This window comes from Girardinichthys multiradiatus, chromosome 9 (genome assembly GCF_021462225.1).
Source record: "Girardinichthys multiradiatus isolate DD_20200921_A chromosome 9, DD_fGirMul_XY1, whole genome shotgun sequence".
In the NCBI taxonomy this organism is placed as follows: domain Eukaryota; kingdom Metazoa; phylum Chordata; class Actinopteri; order Cyprinodontiformes; family Goodeidae; genus Girardinichthys; species Girardinichthys multiradiatus.
Genome location: NC_061802.1, coordinates 19,087,988 through 19,110,539, shown reverse-complemented (window position 1 = coordinate 19,110,539; position 22,552 = coordinate 19,087,988). Strand labels below are relative to the sequence as shown.

Here is a 22,552-nt window from a genome sequence, read left to right as displayed (position 1 = left end):
TGCATAAACACCATGCAGAAAATTAATTCCCTGACAGTTTACCCAAAAAGATGATGTCTTTCAGATGTATCTTCTCTGCTTAACTCTTGTGAATTTGTCCAGATTTAGCTAAACAACCGAACTGCATCCAGTGTTAGAGCTAACATGTCTTCCTTCAAATCCCTATAATACACCACCATTTGTAGGATAAGTCTAATTTGCCTATTAGCTACAAATGTCTTCATAGGAATTCCCTGCTATCTACCTCTATTTATTGACTTCACACTTTTGCCCTTTCACAACTACCACAGTCCTGTTTACCAGCTGTTATGTGGATGTTATTAATCTCAAATTTACTCTTAATACCAAACAAACAGCCATGGACATTCCAACGTAACTCCTATAAAGCAGAAGAGTTATTGCTTGGATATCTTAAAAAAGGATTTTGTAGACAAGGTTATTTAACTCAAACACTGTTGTCAGCTTATTCAAAACATCCTATCTGAAGGAATAGTTTTAGTAAAACCCGTCTGTCTTGAAAAAACAACATTTTGTCAAAGTGAGGAATCTTTTATTTACAGGCAAAACTCAATATCTGCACTGACGCTTAGCTCTTTGAAAGCATCTGTTATGCTACACTATTAAGCTTAGAAAGTCACAAAATGTGACTAAAGTGAATGTCAAGCCTTTTGAATGTCTGAATAACAGGATAGTTCAAGAGTCTGAATGCAGACCTGTTGATGTCCTGCTTATATTCTTACATGAAGTGTAGTATATTCTCTTCTTTAGGGTTAGGAAGGCTTAACTTGAGAATAATGCGTTGTATAATAAATAGTGAATTCTTTGGAGCTATATGATAAAATAAATAACCATTTTACCTCCGTTTGACTCTAAAGTCTTGAGAAAGTATTTGCTTTGGACATAATCACTAATCTAAATATATATTCCCCATTGCATATCATTCCTCATAATCTCTTGGTTTTTGTCCCACATTTTCTAGTTAGACACATAGATGTTTGTTAAGAAATTCAGAGTCATGGACTGAAAGCAGAGTATATAATTACTTTAACAATTAAGCACAATGCAAAAACAATGATGCTGAAAAAATTATTTAGTTGAAGTTGAAAAATCTGGAAAAGGATTTTATTAACAGAGGCTCATTCAAAAGGATTAAATTGCAACAGCTTTTTAAATTATCATTAAAAGTAAAAAAGATTGCCCTACATTGACTTGGATTACGGTCAGTTCTTTTGGCCAGTTGAATAAAGTTAGAGAAACAATGAACAAGCTGCCAAGTCACTTCAACACCAAATGTAAGAGGTGTTGAAATTGAAAACCAGGTTATTGAGATGATCATTAAACCCGTTTATACCTTGAATTCCAGCTCCATGCCGGTGACATGTTCACCGCTCTCCACCTGGGCCAGCTTCTGGATGTACGAGTACAGGCTGCGAGCAGCCACCTCAGTGTTTCCGCAGGCCACTGCCTCCAGCAGCGCGTCGTGAATAAAGCTGTACTGGTCCTCTGTCTGCACCATGTAGTTGCGCTGTGAGCGCATCAGCGTCACATGGCCGTAGATGTCGACCGTCTTCTCGTGCTTGATACGCTCAAGCATGGCATCGATTACTATAAAGCAGCCTGTCCGGCCAACACCAGCACTAAAATGAAAAGAAGAACATAAAGGGAAATCAATTTATTCTAATTCCATGGTTTAATACTCTCATTGACTTGTGGTGCCAAACATGTTTCCAATACAATGAGCTGGTATAGTTAAAATAATCAAATTAGAGAGAAAGAAAAAAAAATATCACTGTTATGGTGAGAGGGAAAACAAAAAGAAAATTAAAAAACAACAAATTATACAACATAAGGAGAGTGATGAAGACTCAGCATGGCAAGCTGTCAAATTCAGATTTATTGTGCAGTGCTTTGGACTCACTGAAGCCTTCTTATCTTGACAAAAAGGAAGGTTTCAATTTGAATAACCCATTAGAGAAATATTGCTCGTATAAGGAGGAAGAGCTATGGAGTGAAAAGGGAAAGGTAGGAAAGGCAGGGAAGGATTATTGTGAGACATCTGACAGAAAGAGAAAAAATAGAAACAGATGAGGAGAATGAGAACAGTTAAATTGATGAAGCACAAAAGAGAATGATGAAACCAATATCAGGAGAAAAAGAATACAGAGCTTGTATGAAGTCTGTTATGTAACATATTATAAAATATTTATAGGGTGGAGCTCTGCCAATCGGTGTGATTGGTGCATATAAAAAAATAAAGAAGTATATATGAATGAAATTAAAAAGAAAAGGTAGAAGAGAGGCATGCTACACAGCAAGTGCAAAGGCTACTTTAAATTTCCCTTAAAGTGCAACCATGTCATATGGGAATCACTATGCAAGTTCAGGTGATTTGCATTGCAGATCATACTCTAATACTAGAAAATGATTAATGACCTGCAGTGAGCAATGATGGGTCCAGCATCAGGTGGGTTGCACGTCTTCACCCTACGGAGGAAGGCTAGGAAGGGGGTTGGGTACTCCGGCACACCATGGTCGGGCCATGCTGTGAACTGGAACTGACGAACCTCCCGCTTCTCGCTCGAGCCATTCTGGAAAGTTAAAAGCAGGCAACAGAGGCCGACTATCAGCATAAAGTTTTCAGCAGTTTTAATAATAAAGTATTTTGTGCTTTTTGCCTTTTGTAAGGATGTAAGATGTAAATTTCATCGATGTTCAGGAGGTCATAAAATATGAAGAAAAAAAACGTAAGCTACTTTGTCCTAATGTAGGGGAACATTGAATGTTACAGCCTTCATCCCAATAAACACAAACTGTACAAAGCTGGAATAAAGCAAAAGGACTTGATTTTACATGAAATATGCTTCATTTTACCTGCTCAGTGATTGTGTAAATTGACAGTTTAAATAACCAAATCATCACAAAATACAAAACTGTGTGACATTAACTAAAAACAAAAATCCTGTTCCCACTGAAACTGTTAACTGTTATATGACAAAAGCTTGAAACAATTTCCCAGATAATAAAATCAATTATCTTCATCCATTGAGCATTTTGGTTTGCATAAATAATCCCAAAATCTTCTGATTTGTTTTGCTGAGTCACGTAAACTTCATTAAGGTTGATTTATTATTTTCAAGACATCCCAAAAGACTATAAGCAAACACGCAGCCATTTGTGGGTATATTTAGCAGTAGTATTTGTTACAGTTTTTTTTGTTACTCATCTGTCAACTTGAATCTTTATATCAACTCTTAAAACAAACACTTGAAATTACTTGTTGGGACCTGGAGAAAGGGTGTGTTTTTGCTATGAGACGGACAAAAAGAGCAGAAAATTAAATATGCTTTAGATCTCCTCTCTCTTTACTCACATAAGATCCTCTAATAGAGGGACTGTTTGCTTTTCAGTGCAGCGCTTCTGGTTTTCCTGACAGAGGGAAATTTTTACTTGCTGAATAAATGAATAGATGAGTACGGTAATTAAAAGCAAACTGACCCAGTTCCTTTCCCCCCTTCTTTTTTTGAACATTGCCCGATGCATTGCAGCTGAGGTTGACAGCATGGGCCTGACTAGCTGCTGGTTTTTGGGTCTTTCTTTCAAATTAAATTTCTTATCCTCAGGATTTTCTAGCAGACACAATTCTGCGTCACTGTAGGACACATATATATATATAGATATCCAGTAGGTAGCTGTGTGTGTGCATGGTTGTCTGCCTCTGCTACCTTCTATATATTACAAGAAAATATCCAGCAAAGTGGGAACTGCTGAGTGAGATATCACAGCATTGGCTCAATATTACAATAAAGGAGAGGACAGATAGGAAAAGGAGTGTACCGGTAGGTTTGATAGCAGCTCAGAAGAGCAAAATTTAAATGGATTTAAAGCTGGCTGCTTGAACTCTAAGGCTGCTAATGTTTTGCTATCTGCACAGTCCTCTGTCATTCATTGTTTCACTGACGATATGGCCAAAAAGGTCAGTTTGGTGCCACGTGGTTAAGAGAAAAATTCAGAAAAGTTGTAATCCGTTTGTAACAACCTTGGCCTTTATACTTTCATTTTAAACCAACGTGTAATAATAAATCGTTTAAATTTTCATTTCCTCTCTGCTTTTGTGAGTGTTAAAGTGGATGTTGTTATGTGGGTACCTATATCTGCGTATGGCATCAAATTTCGGCTGTGTAACAGCTCCATACTGAGCGCGTGCTAGTGTGCGGGGGACACCATCCATTCATGTGTGTTGGAGTGTTGGAGTTTGTGTGTGAGTGTATGAGAGGGTCTTTGTGCACACACAGAGAAGCATGAGAGCTGTCTGCCAATTATGTATATTGAGTTTCTCTCTTGCTCACTTTACCTAAGTGCTCCAATTTGGCTGATGCACATAAACAGATGATCTATTGAGGAGAGACGGAGCTAAACAAGGTAAAAGGGGTGGATTGGGAAGGCAGTGTAGAAAAAGGATTTTTTTTTCTCAGTGAATATTGGCACTGAACAGAATAACAGCCCAGTGTTTATAGGTCTTATTGAGGTTGTCTGTATACATTTTGTAACTTTGTTTTTATTCATGATGTGCCCAGGAATCTGTCTTCAATATTGAGACTTTGAATTTCAATGATTTCATTCACATTTATTCAATATGAAATAGATTATATCTTTCCCTAACAAAATATGTAGCACCTACCCGAATGGCTATTTTTGTATGGTTATTACCAGATTAAAGACCCACAGCTGCATTACAACAAATTAAAATAACACTAAAAAGGAATTTAATTCGAAAATTGTATGTTCATCACACTCTGACAGATATATCTGGGATGATTGAGACTTACATCTACTACATATTATCAACACCAAAAACATTTTTTTACTGAAAAATCAGCCTGGCAAGCATGTTGTAGGCTACCGACTTTACAGTTGTCCAGCACTAATGCACTTCACAAGGACAGCAAGCCATAGGGGTAATTGCAGCCTTGAGAAAATTGTGAAACCCATTCAAGAGTTTGGAGGAGATTCACAAGGCATGGACTGCAGCTGAAGTCAGTGGTTCAAGAGCCACCAGACTCATATTGTTTTCACGACATGAGCTACGTCTGTTGCATCACTTGTGTTAGGCCACTACTAAATCACAGACAACCTCCGAAATTCCACACCTTAAGGAGAAAAAACACTGGCATGTTGCTCAGTAGTCCAAAGTCCTCTTTTAAGATAAAAGATAGTTTTGCATTTTATATGGAAATTCACAGTTTGGAAGAAGAGTGCAGAGGCACAGATTCCAAGGTGTTTGAGATCCATTGTACACAGATGATTTCGGGAGCCATGGAATCTGCTGATGTTGGTCCACTATTTTTATAGAGTCCAATATGAGTTTCTCTTTTTGAACTACTGAAATAAATGATCAAACTACTGAAATAAATGACCAAATCAATGATATTGCAATTTACTGAAAGGGGGAAGGAGGTTGGTAGGTAGCTACTGTATTAATACCTTAAGGACAACTCTGAGAAATTTAGGCTTCCACATAAAGCACCTAAAACCTAAAACCTTTATAACTAAGAATAAAATGGAATAAGAGGATCATAAAATAATGTCACTATTAAAACAAGTGCTGCAAGATATAAAATAAATGAATATATAATGTGTAAATTATGTGGAAGACGTTGTCAAAACTGGGCTATGTGCAAAATTGCATCAGCTTAGCACCTGTATTGTATTTGTTTAAAAAGAGGAATTTTTTTACCTTGTGCAGGGAGAACGTACGGACACAAAAAGTGGCCAGTTCTATTGTATCCAGCAGAGTCACTTGGGTCATGCCATAGGTTTCTGTGCCACGGCTGGGCCAGTACTGGTCGCACTTAATCTGGGAGAGAGGAAAGTGAGGAAAAAAGACAGGGTGATTTACTGATGGAGGTGCTTACTGCAATCCAATTCTAATAAAAAAGTTAATCTTGCTAATGATCAACCTCACAGACATAAATGAGGCAGTGGATCAGAAAATATAAATTCACTCAAATATAATATGCTCGCGCAGCACTCATAAAGCAAGGCCTCCTGTGGATTAAAAACACCAGGCAGCGGTGGCAAACACCAGGAAAACTATCTAATGCACTTGTAAGACAAAACGCAAATGCACATGAAAATGGATACAACAGTCACAACTGCTCATCTATTCCAAAATCCAAAAAGCATTTCAAATACTGGCATCTTATCTAAAGCTTAGTAAGTGTGAGGTCTGTTTGAATAGATCCTGCTCAGATTTGTTATTATGATGGAAAGCATTAGTTGTATTTTCTTGTCCAGTGGGAGTATCATATATCTGAAACCACTACAGCAGATCCCACCCTCCATCAGGCCACCTAATAAAGAATCATCCAGTTAAGGGCGCGATGCGTCTGCAAACGTCTGATGAAATGTGACAGTAAGTGAAGGAGACGTGCCGCTCTCCAGATTTCTCTCCCATTTCCTGCTCAAGCTGACACTCAGGTTCCACTGGCCGCTAATCCTGATCACGTTTGACAGGAGAGGAATGCGCATGTCGAGACGGCGGCTAGGTAAACAAATGAAAAGGGGATGGAGGGGAAGGAGAATGAGCGGAGACACCTGGGGTGAGGGAGTTTGATGTTGACACAGGTTTGAGTTGACAGAATGAAACATCGCAGTTGGCTTTTTGACATTTAACCCATGCCTTTGTAGAGCAGGATATTATCACTGTCAATTCAGCAGCAGAACAAGTATTCAGGTCCTTTTTTTGAGGGAAAACTGACAATCCAACGTGGGGTAACTTCTTCATTACAAAGAGAAGTCTTGCATTCAAAATCATAAGTGAAATGACAGAGGTGTCAGTAGCAAAATGTACTCATTAAAATGTAATCGTCAGGGAATTAGAATTTTTCTGCCATTATTATGCATTACATTGGTGGAATATTATTACCTTTGCCTGCATGTGTTGGCAGAATTCATATATTAAAGCCTTTCAATGTGGTCAAAATATAAATAGGAATGTGTACAGGGTGCTGTTTTGTATGATCATAAACATATATCTTTTTCAGTCTGTGCTGGACTGAGCAAAAAAAGGAAAAAAAGCCTTACTATGATGCTTCTAATGCATGCCATGTATCTCTCTCTGGCAACTTTTCCTCCAACTTCCACCATAACAGATGGTTGTGGGAGGTTCTGGTCCCACATTCTGCAAAAATGCTAGAAAGCTCTGTTTCATATAATGCAATTTTTGTTTCCTGCACTGTTCCATAAGCATGCAACAATTTGCTGAACTACACCCACGATAGCTAACATGAAACAGCTTGAGTATCTATTACAAATAAGAAGAATCTACAAGAAGCTCCTAGTGAAGCTCAACTTCTCAGATGGACCATCACTGAATTACCTTGTAATCTGATTTGGAATTTTCCTTAGTTTTCTGAGCTTTCTCTAAAACAAAATCAATTCAAATTGAAGCATAGCTATAGATTGATTTCAAACATGAAATTGTAAAACAATGTAATGTCATGCCACTGTTGGAGACTTTTAGTTTTCTCTAAGGAACTGCACATTCCACAATTAATGTTACCCCGGCTAAAGATGTGCATACAAATCTTACAAGAAACAGTTCTCATAGAAGCAAGATGCCATTTTCTTTTGCTGCAGTTCTCAGTGAGGATTGGAAGAATCGTAATTATTTCCTTTACCATCCTTATGTTGTTTGTCATAGTTAAAGGTTGTCTTAAACTTTTTAATTATTGTTCTGACTCTAAACACTAGCAGGTTTATTTTAGTAGCTATTTTGTTTAGCCATTAATGACTTAAAACATAAACATCCACCATAGTGGAATGGCAGGTTCTGGTGTCTTCCCCATTTTGAAGGTTGGCTAAGAGAATTTTCCCTCTGTGACATGTTTAAACCTCAGGAAACAGAAGTTCATGGATTACATATCCAAGAATAAAGCACATATCCGTTGAAAAAAATTTGTAGAGTTTAAAAGCTACATTTATTTTACAGGAAATTGTTATGGGTGCTGCTACTTGTGTTGAACACAATGACTAAATCACAAGTAATTCAGTCATTTCTTAGCATTTTCCACCAAACATAGTCAAATAAAAGGTTTTAAATATTTTTCAATGGGAGATCCTTCTTCTGCAATAATAAATAAAAATGTATTTCATAAAGTTTTATACGTGTTCACCTGGATTGACAACTATTGTGGAGGCTGCTGTGTATCAATAAAACGTGTCTTTTTAAAGACATTGTTAAGTTCTCTGAAGGTTTAAGCCTGACTGAAGCATCAGAGATCATCTGGTAAAACTAGGCTGAATGGACTGACCCGTGACTTCTCTTCCAGCCGGGTCATCATCACAACAGTTGCGGTTCTCTGTTCCCACACCATCCTCCAGAAGTCCCCGAACGTTTCTGGTAACGGACCCTGGGTGGCGATATAAGCGTTCTGCTTCCTGTAGCCATCAATGTAGTTGGAATTGATGTAGTCGCTACCTGTTATGCCTAAATAGGAAAAGAGAAGGCAAAGAGAGATCTAAAAGTGGAAGGTAATGCCTAATTTCCAACGCAATTTATTATCCTTCCTTTGCTCTTTATTAGCACCACTTGTTTTGTGTCATCTGCCACAACAACTCAGAGTTTTCACATTAAGTGACAGCTACCAAGCCAATTAAACCACATGTGTGAAAGTAAGAAATAATTGACTTGAAGAAGGACAAATAAAAACAGGTTTAAAAAAATGCATGTAACAAAATTTGTAGTGCAGTTTCACAACCTCTTAAAACCTCTAGATGTGCAAAAAAACTGTTTTTCCATTTTAATAACCAAAAACCTAAAAAAACTATCTTTCACAGATTCCTGTATAATTTGTTAATTGTCATTTTTTTACCCTTGTGGCACTTTTGGGTTCAATTAAAAGCCTGATCATAGCCATAACACCGTGCCTAATCAATGCAGACATAAAAGAGAAACCATTCTGCATTGTTTCTGACGAAGATGAGTAATGTTTTAGTAATTATGACAGCCACATGTCTTGGCATGTTTAGTAAAATTCTGTATATAATGATTGCATGTCACTAAACTGAAAGTGTTATCCAAAGCTTTTTGTGGGAACACAAGAGAATTGTTTGTTTAACATGTAAAAGGTTTGAACCAAGACAAGATAATCTGGTGAGAGTCTGTCTAATGCTGACAATAATAAGACCTAACACCCCCAATATTTATTCAGCTAACTTCTACATCGCTTCAGTTCGCTATGAGACTCCAGCGGGACGGCATCTGTGTCGGAGAGTGACGTCTCTTTGGCTGACGTCTCCATGCTCAAGCAGCGAACAATAAAACACTTGACTGGGCTAATTTAAGAGATGTGACATGCTGAGGACAAAAACCAGAGGGGAACATGAGTAGAATCTTAAAAATAAAAGACAGAATTCAATGGGAATGAGGAAGTGGAAACAAAGAAAAATAATGTTAGGAAGGCAGAAAAAGAAAGAAAAATGCCATTAAAAAGGATACTCCGTTGTAAAATTTGACTGTGCTGCCTTGGCTTTAGTCATAGCTATGCAAACAGAGAATGGTGGCTTGCATGGATTGTTCTGCTGCTGTGACTAATAGCAAAATCACTGCAGTGTAAAATAGAAATTTCAGACTTGATTAATTTATGTATTTATGGATGAGGCATTCTTCTTCTCTTGGTTAATTTTGCTATGCATGCTGTTGCACTGTCACATTGGACTGACTTCTCCATGATATTGAAATCAAGTCTAAGCAGCTAGCTTACATAAAAGGAAAAAAGTACTCTGGAGTCTGGCTTGACTGTGAACAACTGAGTAGTCCCCTGGTGATGCAGAGTAAGAACAACATCAACGGTGAAGGGCTAGTACCTCTGACAATGTCCCTTAAGATTTAGGAGTCAGAGGGAGAGATTCTCTGGCTCTAAGATTGGAAGAACTCAGTGTCTATGACCAGTTAGAGGAAAGTCATGAGCAACGGGTTGATCTGATGAGACAAATGGGATGTTGCAAACACTGCTTTAAGTCTGGGATCCGTTTGAGAGTGAGAAGTGAGTGCAGTGCAAAGTGATGAGTTGAAACAAGTCTTCGTAATTTGCTTACATAAACTGCTTAGCTGCAACAGAGCAAGTTGAACTAAACCAAATCCTCACTTTACAGTTTGGTTCCAATTATGTCCTTACATAAATCTTATTTCATTGTCCTTATGCAGGCTAAATAGTTTAGCTATACTATATGAATTATTTGTTACAATTTTATCAGAGAAAATCATCATGACTCTCATCTAGTTTTGAACAGTGGCCCACATTTCTTTGAAAAATAAGCTTAAGCTCAGTCAGGTGGATGGAGAGAATGTGAACATGAATTTTTTCAATTGGATTTAGGTCTAGACTTTGACTGGGCCATTCTCACACATGCATTAAGTATGTTTTGATCTAAACCATTTCATTATAGCTTTGGCTGTATGTGTAGGACCATTGACCTGCTGGCAGGTGAATGTCAATATCAGTCAAGTCTTTAGCAGAGTATAAGAGGTTTTCTTCCAGGTCTGCCATGCTTTCTAGATCAATGTATCCCACACCTTTGACATGCTTTGTTGAAGAAAAGCATTCACACAACATGATGCTGCCACCACAACGTACCATCAGTGTTGACAGTTGGGGTTTAACCTCTTAAGCCCAAAGGCCATGCTCCTTTTTGCAGTCTATAAAACTAGGTAAAATTCCCAATTTTATTTTTTTTAAATATATCACAAGAGGAGGCTTTAATCTTCACAAAACCATTCCCCAAACGTGTTTTGCACAAATACCTTTGAGTTATACAGCAACTTAAACACAGGTGATGACCTTTTAAGGTCCCTCAGACATTGCTGACTCTGTAAACAAAACGGTACAAAAGCATCTTTCTCTTTGCAACACCCCACACGTCTCATATAATAACAAACTAGAACCCTCCACCTTTCTAACAAGGCATAACTTATCTTTTTAGCACCTTTTCTGGTGATGTAATTTGCTTGCACATTACAGTCTGCTGGTTGCTGTCCGCTGGCTGCTAGCTTGCGCGCTACTCTGTTAGCTTCCAGTTTGCAATGTTTATGTTCCCAACTGTACATTTTGATGATACACAGGGTAAATGTCATAACCAACGGCTATGCCATATGCAGAAGGACTCCTACAATGGAAATCAGCACTTTTAATTGACCAAATTCCCTTTTATTTCCTTTTTATGAGGTGAAAAACACATTTGGGAAAGTTTTGGCACCCTTTGCCTAACTGCCATTTCCGCCATTTCCACCTAGCACATTGCCTTCTAAAACCTTTGTGGAACGTATATGCTTCAACTTCCAACAGTCCAAATTTGCTACAGTTATAGTGAAGATGTGGATGAATGCAACTTGGGGGTTCTCTTATGGATTCCAATGGATTTCCATAGTGTTTTGCAATGTTCATTTAGAAAAAACATTTGGCTCAAAAATGTTTATTTTTTCTTTGTTTAATCACAAATAAATTAGACATTGTAAAAGTTATAATAGTGGTTCCACTGGAAAAATATTATTTTATTTCTTACCTTTACACAGGTACCAAAAGTTTGCATGTAGGCCTTAAAACTGTGGAGCTATACTGGATTTATTTAAGGTATGTCATTTAAGGCGGGAATTGCTTTAAAACTCCTTAGGGCTTAACAGGTTAAAACAGTTTGTAGTGTCCCATGTATTGTTCAAACTTTAAATGCGAGTTATAACCTTTTTTTAAAACTGGTATTTTTTTCATGCCACTCATATATAAAGGCCAGATTTATGGAGTGCCTAACAAATAGTTGTCATGTCAACAGAATCTCCTGCCTGAGCTGTGGAAAGCTGCATCTCCTCCAGTTACAATGCCCTGTGGCTGCCTCCCTGATTAATGTTTTCCTTGCCCAATTTGTCAGTTTATTGGGATAGCTGTGCCTTAGTAGCTTCTTAAATACAATTTCCATTATAGGATGCTGCTCCAGTAAATGTTCAAATCTTCTCTGCGACTTCATCGCCAAGCAGTCTCGTGTGTTCCTTGGCCTTCATGATGCTTCACTAATCTTGTCTGCTAATTCTCTGACGCTTTTACATAACACTTGTATTTATATTGAGAATAAATTTTACACAGGTGGAGTCTATTTAAGTGATCTCTGAAGGCAAGTGGTTCCACTGGATTTTATTTGTAGCAGAGTCTGAATGCATTTAAATACCACATCTGATTTAATTTGCAGAACAACAAAAACAACTCTTAATTTTTGTCCACTTTACAATTATTCAGTACTTTTTGTTTATGTGCCAGAACAATACAATAAATTGTGACATGACAAGATGTGAAAACGTTTAAGACAAATGTGCAGCTACAGTGCCTTGCAACAAAGCACATTGAGCAGAAACACCTCAGTCCACAATTTGGTTCCATAGAATCAGGGAGTGACAGAGCTGATTATCCATTCAGTTTTCAGTATTAAAGTTTATTTTATTTGCTGGATACTTTAAAACCATAAATGCATAATCCACCTTATTATTTTCTTTCTTTTTGCACAATTATTTACTTTCTTCTGTTGTGATTTTGTGTGGATTATTTTTATTATCTTATTATTGTATTAGATATAACAGTAGATCTTTGCGTCATTTAGATTTAGACTGACTTGAGACTTAATCTGCCTGTAGATGTGCTTCTCTTAAATGTGGTGAGTGGAGGGTGTGCAGGCGAGGCTTACCTTCGATGGGAGCCAAGATGACTCGGGAGTGGTCGTAGGCGATGACGTTGGCGTAACGATTTTTAGGCTTGTTCACCTCCAGGTTGGAGTGCTCCCAGGTGAACTGCTGCCCTGGATCAATAGACTGATAGAAGATAGAGATAGCCGAAACATGCACACATAAAGAAGTAATCAGAGGAGCCGTGTGAGGTGCTGAGCTACAACAATACAGCTTTGGCGGGCAAAGAAGAAAGAGACATTGAGGAGGAGATTTCACTTAAAGAAAAACACCCTGCTATGTTGAACACCTGCTTTCTGACTGCTTGAAATACAGCAGCTGCTAAAGTAGAAGATGTACAGTGACAAATAACTGTATAGATTAGGGTAGCATCTCTCCTGCTATGATGGGGATAACAAGGCAATATGTGCAATTCAAAATTAGTAAGCTTCTTTGAAGCACAAGAATTCACAATAAATTTTACTTTGCCTTTTCAGGAAAATGAAGCATCACATTACAACTGGTATGTATGGTATTTGGCAAACATTTGGTGTAGAGACTGAGGCTTAAATTATAATTTCAAGTGAGACTGGAGGGAAAGATTGAGGCCAAACTGCATATAATCTCTATAAGACTGCACTCTGTTTCATCCTCGGCTTGTATTTATAACTGATTTCTGCCATACATACTTTATACACATCTTCCTTATTCTGAACTCCTCATTGGGGGTATAACAACAGAAAATTTTTTCTTGGCAAACTTTTTCACATAATCTTTTATAAATCAATTGAGAACAAAGACTAAATAATTTGGAGTTTGCATTTTAAACTCTCTCCATCATGTTATATTAGCAATTAGCAAGATTAACCCTTTGGGCATACCTTACTTTAAACATCACTCTGTTTGAATTCTGCATACATACATATATACATATACAGGTCCTTCTCAAAATATTAGCATATTGTGATAAAGTTCATTATTTTCCATAATGTCATGATGAAAATTTAACATTCATATATTTTAGATTCATTGCACACTAACTGAAATATTTCAGGTCTTTTATTGTCTTAATACGGATGATTTTGGCATACAGCTCATGAAAACCCAAAATTCCTATCTCACAAAATTAGCATATCATTAAAAGGGTCTCTAAACGAGCTATGAACCTAATCATCTGAATCAACGAGTTAACTCTAAACACCTGCAAAAGATTCCTGAGGCCTTTAAAACTCCCAGCCTGGTTCATCACTCAAAACCCCAATCATGGGTAAGACTGCCGACCTGACTGCTGTCCAGAAGGCCACGATTGACACCCTCAAGCAAGAGGGTAAGACACAGAAAGAAATTTCTGAACGAATAGGCTGTTCCCAGAGTGCTGTATCAAGGCACCTCAGTGGGAAGTCTGTGGGAAGGAAAAGGTGTGGCAGAAAATGCTGCACAACGAGAAGAGGTGACCGGACCCTGAGGAAGATTGTGGAGAACGGCCGATTCCAGACCTTGGGGGACCTGCGGAAGCAGTGGACTGAGTCTGGAGTAGAAACATCCAGAGCCACCGTGCACAGGCGTGTGCAGGAAATGGGCTACAGGTGCCGCATTCCCCAGGTCAAGCCACTTTTGAACCAGAAACAGCGGCAGAAGCGCCTGACCTGGGCTACAGAGAAGCAGCACTGGACTGTTGCTCAGTGGTCCAAAGTACTTTTTTCGGATGAAAGCAAATTTTGCATGTCATTCGGAAATCAAGGTGCCAGAATCTGGAGGAAGACTGGGGAAAAGGAAATGCCAAAATGCCAGAAGTCCAGTGTCAAGTACCCACAGTCAGTGATGGTCTGGGGTGCCGTGTCAGCTGCTGGTGTTGGTCCACTGTGTTTTATCAAGGGCAGGGTCAATGCAGCTAGCTATCAGGAGATTTTGGAGCACTTCATGCTTCCATCTGCTGAAAAGCTTTATGGAGATGAAGATTTCATTTTTCAGCACGACCTGGCACCTGCTCACAGTGCCAAAACCACTGGTAAATGGTTTACTGACCATGGTATCACTGTGCTCAATTGGCCTGCCAACTCTCCTGACCTGAACCCCATAGAGAATCTGTGGGATATTGTGAAGAGAACGTTGAGAGACTCAAGACCCAACACGCTGGATGAGCTAAAGGCCGCTATCGAAGCATCCTGGGCCTCCATAAGACCTCAGCAGTGCCACAGGCTAATTGCCTCCATGCCACGCCGCATTGAAGCAGTCATTTCTGCAAAAGGATTCCCGACCAAGTATTGAGTGCATAACTGTACATGATTATTTGAAGGTTGACGTTTTTTGTATTAAAAACACTTTTCTTTTATTGGTCGGATGAAATATGCTAATTTTGTGAGATAGGAATTTTGGGTTTTCATGAGCTGTATGCCAAAATCATCCGTATTAAGACAATAAAAGACCTGAAATATTTCAGTTAGTGTGCAATGAATCTAAAATATATGAATGTTAAATTTTCATCATTACATTATGGAAAATAATGAACTTTATCACAATATGCTAATATTTTGAGAAGGACCTGTATGTCAGAGTCCAGTTGCATGTGACTTCGTCTGGTAAGGCGTACGATTATAATTTCCTGCATATGCTTGAGAATCTAATTTTTTTAATAAGAAAGATAGTAGTTCTTGAGATATCTTGCTATGTGCCACATAAGGAATAATTGGTAGAATAAAGAAACAGTGACAAACATGATTATGAGATTCATACTGCTAATGACACTAAAGCTGGGATCTGATTTATAGCTTCCTCTCAGAACTGCCTTTGATTATCTTTATTTTAAAATTTATAATACTGATCAAAGCCATTTCAGATAGTTGTACTCAACCCAGAAAGTATTTTAAATAACACAGATATATTTTAAATGTGTATTTCTGCTAATTTTCAGCATCGTGTTTTATAGCTAATGAAAACTAAACATTCAGTTCCTCAGATAATTAAAATATTACAAAAGAGCAATAAAAAGCCATGGTAAAGCAGAACTCTTGTTTTATGTTAAGGACATGTCATGGCTTTTGTTTTTTTAAGTGTGTCCTGTAGTGGTGTTTTAGGTATACTATGGAACAGATGGTTGCCTACATTATTGGTGTTATAATAACCTGTTTTTGTATGACCTTGAACTATTTATGTGTGTGTTTGGGTGAGTGGGTGGGTTAGCGTAAGAACCAAGCTGTCACGTGTAGAAATAGGTGTGTTTGTGTTGAGGGGGTGTGTGTGAGTGCAATTTTATCACCTTGCAAGTGTGGCGAAAATGGTAGAAGGCCAACAGTACACAACAGCTAAGAGCAACAAAGGGCAGGTAGACCCGGCTCCGGAAGGCAGCAGCAGGCCCAGGTAGCCAGACATAAAGCATGACCCCTTGTCAGTCATACACCCAGCTCAGAAGTAGGTCTTCAGCATGGCACAGAAGCAGCAACTCCCAAGGTCAAAGAGGCACAGAGCGAGATGCAGGGCAACGACCCCCCTGACTTAGTCACAATGCCATCCCCAGTCGCGTAGGCTAAGCCCTAAAACCGGTGCAGCTCCTGTGGCCCAGGGCCCACAGCAACTCCTGGCTGCAAGACTGTCCCTCACCAAGCAGGGCATACCCACCTCCAGAGCCTCACCAGCTGATTGCTGCTGTGAGCTGGTGCCTGCTCACAGCAGCAATCGGAACTCGGATGAACCAAGGTAGGAGGGGCATGCCAGTCCGCAAGAGGTCTAGAGGAAGGGATACCAACCAGAGCCCAGTGAAGCCCCTGTGGCCCTCAACCAGCCCAACACACCTCTGGGAGCCATAGGCTAAGTCAGGGGACCATGCCGTGCCCACCGAACACAGTTTGTGTTCTGTAGTAATGTGAAGAGTTGTGATGCTGTTTGTTGTTACAAATGAGAGGGAGGAGAGGGTGGGCACCAGGGCACCAGCATGAATGCCCCACTGGGGTCCAGCTTTCCAAATGGCCCTCTCTTGTCCCATCAGCACCCACACCAGTCCAGCGCCGACCAAGGTCAGTGACGCCCCAGAGAGTCCCAAAGACACCACAAGGAAGTCCCCACAGTACAGCCCATGTTATACATTATATATATAATCATGGGACTGCTGACTTTCCAGATGTCTTTTCAAAAATCACTGCATATTAATGGAAAATTGAGTGGAAGAAAAAAGTGTGGTAACCTAGCAGTTTGTTCAAATATTGAGTGTACACACACTGTTCTGTACATGAACACACTTTTCAGTAGGCTGACATACCCGTTTTAAAAATATGTTTTTAAATAGGTCTTTCTAAGGTAATAGGTAATTTTAAGATTTTCTGACAAACTCAATTTTGGATTGTCATTAGCTTTAGGCCATTATCATAAAATTATTAAATAAAAACTTGGTATATAGCACTCTGTGTGGAGTCAGGCCATATGAGTTTCACTTCTGGAGTTACTGAAATAAATAAACTTTTCAATGATATCCTAATGTACTGACATGCACCAGTATATGAACTTTCAAACTTGTATTTAATTAATCTATTAAGGGTTCTTTAAAATGCTGTTTCTGATTTTCTGAACCTTTTAGTTTTTTTGAGAAAACAAACAAAAAAGGATGCTCCATATAACATTGCTGAAAAGGTTTTGTTCTAAGGAATGTAATATCGCATTTAATCTTGTTATATGAGGTGAATGTATTGTTACACACCTGTCATTATTAAAATGGTACATTTTATGACTTTCATCTTCCTCTTTATCCCCCCAAGAGATTTAGATCTTCCTTCTGTTTGTACTACTTCTATACTATTTTTTTATGTTTCTGAAATGTTTCAATCTTTACATATTGTTATATAAGAATATATCGTTACACATCGTTACATATCGGTTAGTGTAAAAATGTTAACATATCCATGTTTTGTTAAATGTTTCTATTAAACAGTCATAGAAAGGAAACAAATAATGTAAATGCCCAGAAATGTTCCATAAATGGTTGAAAATAATTCAGTCTTCCAATTCCCTCTGTAAAACTATAATTTCCATGTCTTCTTCATCATTTGTGATGAATTGCCTATAAATGAACAGCAGCCCTGCCAAGAAGAGGGGCCTTGTGTTGCATACTGTAGCTACTGAGAGTATCTTCAGCATCTTTAGGTGAAAGAGTTGTTGTCTTTTCATTGCCACTGCTGCATCAGATTATCTCCTCCTTATCTCCATTCCCCTGCTGTGATACCTTGCTCTGCCTCCTCTCAGTGAATCTTCATCATTAACCAAACCTTTCCACCTTATCTCTCTCTCTTTGCACTCCACTCTCCCCTTCTTTTTCTCCCTCCTCTCTTACATACTGCCTGGCTAAAAAACAATCAGTCAAAGCCCCCACAGAGCTGCACTTGGCAAGCTGGGTCGCCGGAAAGAACGGCCATTCATCAAGAAAATAACAAAATTAAAATTACACTTCTCTATTTAATTTGGTCATTTATTTTTCCTGGGGGGGTAGTTGTTTGAGGATGGGCAGGCGGACAGTGAGAGAGGGGAAAAAGGACAGAGATGAGCTGGTGTCTCGAGGCTCTTTCTCAAAGCAGAGTAATTAGAACTTGTAGGATCAACTCTGGCCCTATTTCTCCCATTTTTTCTTCCCCAGCGAAAAGGAGGAAACTCATTCCATTTGGTATACAGTCCAAATGCCAAACTCTTGAATAATAGATACCCAAGAAATGCTGGACTGCTATGAGAAGACATTATCCACCAACATCCACCAGCAGGCATGATGACGACAATCTATGTCTCTGTACCGGCTTTATACTTTAAGCTGGCGGCCAACGAGGCGACAGGCTCTGTGATTTAGGGATGGTGAGTAGAGAATATTGCTTGTATGCAAACGAGAGCTGATTCAGCGCTCCTGATTTCTAATCAACTCTGGTGTCATTTATAACCGCAGCCGACTCGGAGCTCAGACAGCTCAGTTATACACTCTGCACGCAGGCTCTTAAACACACACCAAGCCTGGTTGCCTGTACAGAGCTCTGGGTACGAAAATAGACTATATATCTATTGTAGAGGAAAGAAAATTTTTAGTCTAAGTTCATTGGCGTGTGTAAATAATGTCAACCTTTCTTTTGTGTGTGAAGAAATATTTATTTTTTCATTTCCATAATGTATTCCAGTAAAACTAATGATTCTATTCAACAAACAATTGGACTAAATTGGGGTTGGCAGTTCAGGAATTTCAACAACAAACTAAAGCAGATTTTACATGATTAATCTTGATAATTATCCTGCTTTAGACGTGAGAAAAAATATCCACTACTGATTGCTTTAGAAATTGCTCAAGTGCCACCTGCTGCAACACAGTCATCAAGCAGAAAATAAGACACAGACAAAAAAATCTTGGCTTCTACAATGTGACAAATTAACTCTTTTGTTCTGTTGCAGTGAAAACACATTCAGGCAGAAATCAATACCTGAGGACCTTTGAACCTTGGGCTCACTCACCTCGTATTCCTGGGAGAGTTTGAGGTTGTCATTAGCTTTGAGAAGTTCGGTGTGCTCAGCCAGCTCCGAGATAGGAATCGGAGGATGATTCATCATCCCTGTTTGCCAAGAAAACAGACACAGGAATTCCATGTGGGAAAAGAAAAGAAAAAAAGGTTAATTAGTGTAGCAAAGGGGAGGAGGGTTGAAAAGTTTGAAGTCACACGTTTTAACAGGTGAGAATTTATTGCTTGTGCAACAATGACAGCTTGGTTTTAGTGATGAAGCTTGAGAAGAACACAACAAACACACCAATAAATAAATATACTGAAAAAAATAAATAATTTGTGATGCTACAGTTACAAGGCCAGAGCTCAAAGATAGTTGTTTTTTTAATCTGGGCTGAACGATGTTTTTCTGATTGAAAGGATCTAGCAACACATACCCATAAATCAAACCCAAAGCAATTTCTTTATTATTCAAGATGCAGATGGATAAACGAGTTGCTGATCTCAACAATCAAAGGCATTATCAATTTAACTAGAGAATATGTTTTAAAGCTGAAAAGTGTAAAATATTTGTAGAAAGATCAAAATCAAAACATCTTAAATTGGATTTTATTTTCTCAACAAATTAAGAAAGAAAATTAAGAAATCCTTTGTACTACACAATAAAGATAATAAGAAAGTAAAATATTCAATTATAGCTGCTTTAAAAAAGCGGTATAATCTAAACAATAAACTCACAAAGGAGAGACCAACATTTTATGTTTTTTTCTTCAGAACCCACCAACATATTTACGCTAAGATAAAAAACTAAGATAATTAGTGCACTTCCCTCTATGCCTGCACTACATTTCTCTGACAGAGGCTGACTAATGACCTTCCTTCAATTAGCTTATTGTTATATTGATATTAATTGCATTATGTCCTCATTTGTATCTCGCTTTGGATAAAAGCATCTGCCAAAGGAATAAACATAAACATGTATATTTTTACATTTATATTTATATCAACAAAATGAGCAAAATATTTTTTTAATCAAAATAAGCCTGCAATGCATTTATTTCCAGATCATAAATCCTTAAATTATCTTATTCTAAGCATTCACAAATTCTAGTGCAGATTGTTTTAATTTATCCATTTTTGAGTGTTTTATGCTAACAATGTTCCTTTTGAATCGTACATAAACAAACCTACAGAATTAATTTAAAGTAAATTTAAAAAAATATCCTTTAAAGAAATACATTTAAATAAATTAGATCTATCCCTATTATCTTTTTATGGAATTCACTACTTGCATTTCTCCCTAAACCTCTGTATTTGCTTCATTGTCTAGTATATTGGAAAAAGAAGAAAAAAAAATGCATATCTTATGTGGTTTCTCAATGCAAACAGAAATTTCACCAATCTAAAATGTAACACCACAATTCTTGACGTCTATAAAGATGCTAATAAGTACATTTTCTAATTCTCATTCGACCCAATATGTCCACTGTCCTTAAGTTAAAATATCACTGACATGCTTTGTGGTTGGTTGTATCTTCTGTATGGTTACTTTTACTATTGCTTGAATGGAAAGCTACTAACATTGTACTTGAGCCCTGACCTGGGGAGGGTTTATGGTGGAGGAGGTGAAAATGGGATCAGGGAGTGTAGGGGTGGGAGTGAAGCTGAGTGATACAGTGAACTGCTCCATTTCAGTCTGAAGTAAAAAAAAAGAAAGAAAAATACCCCTCCTTCCATCTGCTAGTTCTCCCTAACCAATGAACACAAACGCCAAGATAAATACCCCAACCTTTCAGTATAACAAACATTCTCAGTTACATTTACCATCTGGACTTCCTATAAATCCTGACATGATTTCTCCCAGGAACAATCTTTTCACTAGGAAATTGTGATTTTTGTTATTTTTATTTAATCTTTTTTACAGTGTTGCTCCTATTATCAGTGCTGCCATTCAGTCCAGTTACTAATCCGTTTATGAGCATAAAGTTGAGGTCATGTAATGAAATCCTGAACAACCACAGATTGTAGCTGTGTCCTCGTGTGTGACCTGGCAACACTTAGCAATTTTGTATTTCTAATGAGAGGCATCTTATTCTGCTGAGCATTGAGGTCAAAAGCATCTTGAAATACCTGTACAGAAAAATTAGCAAGGGTTAATTGGTCACGTAAATTGGCATAATCATATTAAGCACCCTTAATTTTCTCCTTTCAAACAGTTCCCCAAAGTCACAGGGGTCGCTATTGTTTTGGTTGCTTTTGTTGTACATTAGAGGGGTATCGACTCTCTTCACTGACAGTTGTCATTAGCAACAGTACTTTCATTTACATTGAGAGAACAATGAGGCAATAAATTACACGAGGATTATCATGCATATGTGAGACAAATGGAGATGACACTCAAATAAATGTAGTCGCATACATTAAGAGCATTCTACACATGAACCAAAGCACACATGCCGAGAAGATCGGCTAAATGAGCAATTGTTTTGTTGAGTATTTCTTAAACTCATAAGAATTTCTGTTCCATTGCATATTTTGACCTCTAAAAGATGTGCCAAGGAAACAAAAAAACTTTGCAAGGTTTAACACAATTTTCTTTGCAGACACAAATTGTATACATAGTGGCAAAGGGCTGAGAATGCATTTAATGCCGAAGCAAATTTAGATATGCATCAATAACGACTGCAAATAACTGCTAATTAAATTTCCTGCATTTTAGATAGCTTCAAATTTAGTGACAGGAGGAAAACTACAAGAGAAATAATAAATTTAAATGCAAATGAAGAACCCGTGTTTCTCAGAGAGAGAAGATGAAGATCAAAGTGGGTTGGTGTTGAAGTTGTGCATGTGTGTTTCTGTTTACATAAGTTCCAGGAAAAATTTAAATTCAGTTTTACTCTGCTTACTGCTCAAAATACAGTCTGCAGATAAGTTACTGCTAAGCTTAGAGACATAGAATAAACTTAAGTGTTTGCTACACAGTACATCAAACCATGATGCACTGTTCCTTGGATGTGTTTTGTCTCAAACTTGGGAAGAATGGTTTTAAAGATCTATACACACTGTAAAGAGGTTATATTAAAACCTTTCGCCAAAATATTTAAAAATATGCACAAAACAAACAAACAATGTAATAATTTTCTCTTGCTCAGTCCTGATTATTAATTGTCAGGTTAAATCTTTGGAGTTTTTGGTCTCTAAGCACATCCACCAACAGCATGTGTTTTGATGGTCTTTTTGAGTTTAGTAACAATCTGATAAAGGTTGGGGACATTTGCTCTGATAAATAAAGCAGGCTAGTCTTTCCTTGATTTTCTCTGTCAAAAAAGTTGCAGCACATTTATTTTATTTTTTTTATCTGTTATAGTCTTTTAAATAACTACATCAGAATAAA

General features: G+C 37.9%; 1 protein-coding gene across 18 annotated transcripts in view; it reads right to left on the bottom strand.

Moving 5' to 3' along the window:
* The window catches only part of ptprsa (protein tyrosine phosphatase receptor type Sa), a 305,879-nt gene that overhangs the window by 18,145 nt on the left and 265,182 nt on the right, over window positions 1-22,552 (bottom strand). For all 18 annotated transcript variants that reach the window (XM_047374444.1, XM_047374455.1, XM_047374443.1 and 15 more), the window contains 6 exons: window positions 19,172-19,269; window positions 12,727-12,850; window positions 8,313-8,488; window positions 5,735-5,854; window positions 2,434-2,588; window positions 1,352-1,637 (listed from right to left, as the gene is read on the bottom strand). In XM_047374444.1, coding sequence (XP_047230400.1) covers window positions 1,352-1,637; window positions 2,434-2,588; window positions 5,735-5,854; window positions 8,313-8,488; window positions 12,727-12,850; window positions 19,172-19,269 — 959 coding nt within the window. The remainder of the gene's footprint in view (window positions 1-1,351; window positions 1,638-2,433; window positions 2,589-5,734; window positions 5,855-8,312; window positions 8,489-12,726; window positions 12,851-19,171; window positions 19,270-22,552) is intronic.